Genomic DNA, 5,994 nt, shown 5'->3' with positions numbered 1-5,994 from the left:
AGGCATTCGACAAGGTTCCCCATGGGAGACTGATTAGCAAGGTTAGATCTCAAGGAATACAGGGAAAACTTGCCATTTGGATACAGAACTGGCTCAAAGGTAGAAGACAGAGGGTGGTGGTGGAGGGTTGTTTTTCAGACTGGAGGCCAATAGAGTGCCACAAGGATTGGTGCTGGGTCCTCTACCTTTTGTCATTTACATAAATGATTTGGATGCGAGCATAAGAGGTACAGTTAGTAAGTTTGCCGATGACACCAAAATTGGAGGTGTCATGGTCAGCAAAGAGGGTTACCTCAGATTACAACAGGATCTGGACCAGATGGGCCAATGGGCTGAGAAGTGGCAGATGGAGTTTAATTCAGATAAATGAGAGGTGCTGCATTTTGGGAAAGCAAATCTTAGCAGGATTTATACACTTAATGGTAAGTCCTAGGGAGTGTTGCTGAACAAAGAGAATTTGGAGTGCAGGTTCATAGCTCCTTGAAAGTGGAGTCGCAGGTAGATAGGATAGTGAAGAAGGCATTTGGTATGCTTTCCTTTATTGGTCAGAATATTGAGTTCAGGAGTTGGGAGGACATGTTGCGGCTGTACAGGACATTGGTTAGGCCACTGTTGGAATATTGCGTGCAATTCTGGTCTCCTTCCTATCGGAAAGATGTTATGAAACTGGAAAGAGTTCACAAAAGATTTACAAGGATGTTGCCAGGGTTGGAGGATTTGAGCTACAGGGAGAGGCTGAATAGGCTGGGGCTGTTTTCCCTGGAGCGTCGGAGGCTGAGGGCTGACCTTATAGAGGTTTACAAAATTATGAGGGGCATGGATAGGATAAATAGGCAAAGTCTCTTCCCTGGGGTCGGGGAGTCCAGAACTAGACAGCATAGGTTTAGGGTGAAAGGGGAAAGATATAAAAGGGACCTCAGGGGCAACCTTTTCACGCAGAGGGTGGTACATGTATGGAATGAGCTGCCAGAGGAAGTGGTGTAGGCTGGTACAATTGCAACATTTAAGAGTCATTTGGAAGGGTATATGAATAGGAAGGGTTTGGAGGGATATGGGCCAGGTGCTGGCAGGTGCAACTAGATTGGGATGTTTGGGATGTCTGGTCAGCATGGACAGGTTGGACCGAAGAGTCTGTTTCCATGCTGTACATCTCTATGACTCTAAAACAAGCTCTTTCACTAATCCATTCTTCCTGTCTTAATTTTCTGTATAAAATTGAATTTAATTTCTGCTTTAAATTCTGCAACTCAATTCTTCAATCTATTGAAAAATCATAAAGTAGCTTGACCTAAAATATATAAGGTGCTACAATGGATCAGGCAGCCAATGACAACTTGCCACTCAAACATCTACAAACTCTCTGGACTGCCTTCAACAAGTGCTGTTCTTTAATTGATGTCAACAAGCTCTGGATTATATAAAAATGGAGCAGAGCCCATATTTCCAATTATTTATCTACAAGATAACTCAATTACTCTTGACACAACACTAGCAGTTTTCAGGCACTGCACAGGAACAATTTTCATTCTTTTGTTAAGTGATATCTGTAATATGCAAAGAGATGTTCAAAGTCTACAACAGGAATTACAAATTAAATTTAAATAAAGCACAATAGTAGTTTAGCAATATGGTGAAAACTGCTATTAAAAATGTCACAGATTTAACTGAAGTTACAGAAGTTACAATATTTGAAATATCCATATGTTAAATATTTATCAAATCTTAAACAGAAAACAAAGTATAGAAAACTAAGTGGTACTTACTAAGTTAATAACTTTATGTTCTAAAATGTTGTTCTACATTCAGAACATAAGAGGCATTTTCAGCTCTACCACTGTATTCACAGGTACAAATAGCATTGAAGTTTTGGCACTGAAATTAAATAAAATCTTAAGAAAATTTCAATCACGTGTCAGCACCACCACCACAACTCCCAGTTTCATACGGTCCTTAAAACAAGAGCTTGAACAATTTGATTCAAAAAGCGTGGCACTGGAAAAGCACAGCAAGTTAGGCAGCATCCTAGGAGCAGGAGAGTCAATGTTTCGGGCAAAAGCCCTTCGTCAGGAATGTGGAGGGGGGCTTTGGAAAAGGAGACAGAGAGAAATAGGAGGGTACTGATGGGGTAAGGTAGCTGGGAAAGCGATAGGTAGATGCAAATGGTGATAGTGATAGGTCGGAGGGGAGGTGGAGCAGATAGGTGGGAAGGAAGATGGACAGGTAGGACAGTTCAAGAGAGTGGTGCCAAGTTGGAGGGTTGGATCTGGGATGAGGTAGAGGGAGGGGAGATAAGGAAACTGGTGAAGTTGACGGTGATGCCATGTAGTTGGAGAGTCCCAAGACGGAAGATGAAGCATTCTGCCTCCAGTCGTCAGGTAGCTTGGATATGGCAGTGGAAGGCCCAGGATTTGCATGTCCTTGATGGAGTGGGATGGGGAAGTTCAAGTTGTTGGCCACAGGGTGGTGGTGTGGTTTGGTGTGTGTATCCCAGATATGTTCCCTGAAATGTTCTGCGAGTTGGCACCCTGTCTCCCCAACGTAGAGGAGACCACATTGAGAGCAATGGACAGGGTAGATCAGATGTTTCGATATGCAGGAAAATCTCTGTCAGATGTTAAAGGATCCTTTCGGGCCTTGGACAGAGGTGAGGGGTTGCTGTGGGCACAGGTTTCACACCTCATGCAGCGTCAACGGAAGGTGCCAGGAGTGAAGGGTGGGTTGGTCGAGTCATGGATCTAATGAGGGAGTTGCAGAGGGAATGGTCTCTCTTGGAATGCTGAAAGGGGTGGGAAGGGAACTATATCTCTAGTATTGGGGTCTGATTGTAGGTGGTGGAAATGGTGGAGGATAATGCACTGTATCTGGTGATTAGTGCGGTGGACCTCTCAGTCTCCAGTGACCGACTCACATGGACATCTACTTCAAACCCACTGATTCCCACAGCTACCTTAACCAAACCTCCTTCCACCCCCATTCCTGTAAGTATGTTATCCCTTACTCCCAATTCCTCCACTTCTGCCGCATCTGCTCTCAGGAGGACCAATTCCACTCCAGAATATCACAGATGGTCTCCTTCCTCAAGGACCGCAATTTCCCTTCCCACGTGGTCAACGACACCTCCAGCGCATCTCCTCCACTTCCCACACCTCCGTCTTTGAATCCCACCCCTTCAACCACAACAAGGATGGATCCCCCCACTAATCCTCAGCTTCCACCCCACTAATCTCTGGATACAATACATTATCCTCCGCCATTTCTGCCACCTACAGTCAAAACTCGCTTACTCCATCACCAGAGATATAATTTCCTCCCCACCCATATCTATGTTCCGCAGAGACCATTCTCTCTGCGACTGCCTCATTAGGTCCACGGCCCCCACCAAACCACCGCTCCTGGCACTTTCCCTTGCCACTGCAAGGAGTGTAAAATCTGCGCCCACACCTTCCCCCTCACCTCCATCCAAGGCCCCAAAGGATCCTTTCACATCGGCAGAGATTTCCTGCACATTGAAACACCTCATCTACCATGTCCGTTGCTCTCAATGGGGTCTCCTCTACATTGGGGAGACAAAATGTCAAATCGCAGAATGTTTCAGGAAACACATGCACCAACCAACATCACTGCTCTGTGGCCGACCACTTCGACTCCCCCTCCCACTCCACTGAGGACATGCAAGTCCTGGGCCGTCTCCACTGCCAAATCCAAGCTACCCGACTGGAGGAAGAACTCATGATCCGCTTGGGACCCTCCAACCACATGACATCAACGTCAACTTCACCAGTTTCGTCAATTCCCCTCCCCCACCTTCTCCCAGATCCAACCCTCCAACTTGGCACTATCCTATCTGTCCATCTTTCTTCCTACCGTTCTGCTCCACCTTCCCCTCTGACCTATCAGTCCCATGTCCCATCTGCACCTACCTATCACATTCCCAGTTACCTTCCCCCCATTCCCACCCTCCTATTTATCTCACAGCCTCCTTTCCCCTCAACCTCACATTCCTGATGGAGGGCTTATTCCTGAAATGTCGACTCTCCTGCTCCTCAGCTACTGCCTGACTTGCTATGATTTTCCAGCACCACACCTTTTGACTCTGATTTCCCCAGCATCTGCAGTCCTCACTTTTTCTCTTGTATAGTTTGATGTCGAACACTTTTTTCTTTAACATTCAAGTGATGCACAGCAATGGATTTCCGTTGCATATTCCCATCCAAACACATCCCCAAAAAGCAACTGTACTACTACAAATGTTCAAGGGAAATAGAAACACTGAACTTGTGAAAAACAATTTCAGGAAATTTATAATTAATGACCTAATTGATTAGGTTCATAACCAACTTACCTTTTAACACAATTCGGTTAAACATATTTTAATAAAGAAAATCTTATAGAATCTTGCCTTTTCTTCCATGAGTCTGATAAATTCACCCTGCTTTGAATGTCCCAATGGCTGTTTCTTCACCTCTTCTATCTTTGCCACACAAGCCTCATATTCATCTGGTTTCATCCTAAGATCCAAAAATACTCACATGTAAAGAGGTGCCTTATTGCATAATTTAAAAAAAACATTTATGGGATAGGAGCCAACACAGATTCCTAACTGGCCGAGAGAAAGTGACTTCCAGGAATCTGACCCAGTAACACGGATGGAATGGGGTCAGGGTGCAGCTTGGAGTAGAACTTTTAAGTTGTGGTGTTCCCATATATCTGTTTCCTTGTCCTTCTAGCCATGGATTTGGAAGGAGTTTGGGTGAGTTACTAGATTAGAGACAAAAAAAACTGCCTATGCCAGAATCCACGGCAGACGAGCAGAAGGCTAGAAGAAAACAGCAGGCCGGGCAGCATCAGGAAATGGAGAAGTCCACCTGCGTTCACCTATTCCTACTTCACCACCCGGCCACACCTCCCCCACCCCCGATATCTGAAGTTCCCCTTACACCCACCCCCAATCCTGAAGAAGGACTACACCCGAAACGTTCACTTTTCCACCTCTTAGAGTCATAGTCATAGAGGCATAGAGATGTAAAGCATGGAAACAGACCCTTTGGTCCAACCCGTGCATGCCAACCAGATATCCCAACCCAGTCTAGTCCCACCTGCCAGCACCCGGCCCACACCACTCCAAACCCTACCTATTCATATACCCATCCAAATGCCTTTTCAATGTTGCAATTGTACCAGCCTCCACCACATCCTCTGGCAGCTCATTCCATACACGCACCACCCTCTGCGTGAAAATGTTGCCCCTTAGGTCTCTTTTATATCTTTCCCCTCTCACCTTAAACCTATGCCCTCCGATTCTGGACTCCCCGACCCCAGGGAAAAGACTTTATCTATTTATCCTATCCATGCTCCTCATAATTTTGTAAACCTCTATAAAGTCACCCCTCAGCCTCCGACACTCCAGGGAAAACAGCCCAGCCTGTTCAGCCTCTCCCTATAGCTCAGATACTCCAACCCTGGTAACATCCTTGTAAATCTTTTCTGAACCCTTTCAAGTTTCACAACATATTTCCGATAGGAAGGGGACCGGAATTGCACGCAATATTCCAACAGTGGCCTGACCAATGTCCTGTACATGACCTCCCAACTCCTGTACTCAATCCTCTGACCAATAAAGGAAAGTATACCAAATGCCTTCTTCACTATCCTATCTACCTGCAACTCCACTTTCAAGGAGCTTTGAACCTGCACTCCAAATTCTCTCTGTTCAGCAACACTCCCTAGGACCTTACCATTAAGTGTATAAGTCCTGCTAAGATTTGCTTTCCCAAAATGCAGCACCGCGCATTTATCTGAATTAAACTCCATCTGCCACTTCTCAGCCCATTGACCCATCTGGTCCAGATCCTGTTGTAATCTGAGATAACCCTCTTCGCTGTCCATGACACCTCCAATTTTGGTGTCATCTGCAAACTTACTAAATGTACCTCTTATGCTCGCATCCAAATCATTTATGTAAATGACAAAAAGTAGAGGGCCCAGCACCGATCC

General features: G+C 45.5%; 1 protein-coding gene across 3 annotated transcripts in view; it reads right to left on the bottom strand.

The window, feature by feature from the left end:
* Positions 1-5,994, bottom strand: part of atpaf1 (ATP synthase mitochondrial F1 complex assembly factor 1) — a 28,725-nt gene that overhangs the window by 18,880 nt on the left and 3,851 nt on the right. For 2 of the 3 annotated variants that reach the window (XM_043698971.1, XM_043698972.1), the window contains exon 2: positions 4,400-4,508. In XM_043698971.1, coding sequence (XP_043554906.1) covers positions 4,400-4,508 — 109 coding nt within the window. Of the gene's footprint in view, positions 1-1,763; positions 1,787-4,399; positions 4,509-5,994 lie in introns of those variants that run through there. The other variant, XM_043698973.1, reaches the window with a different exon arrangement.

The sequence above is a fragment of the Chiloscyllium plagiosum genome, chromosome 11, assembly GCF_004010195.1.
Source record: "Chiloscyllium plagiosum isolate BGI_BamShark_2017 chromosome 11, ASM401019v2, whole genome shotgun sequence".
Classification (NCBI taxonomy): domain Eukaryota; kingdom Metazoa; phylum Chordata; class Chondrichthyes; order Orectolobiformes; family Hemiscylliidae; genus Chiloscyllium; species Chiloscyllium plagiosum.
Note: the sequence above shows the minus strand (reverse complement) of the source record. Positions and strands in the feature narration are given on the sequence as shown.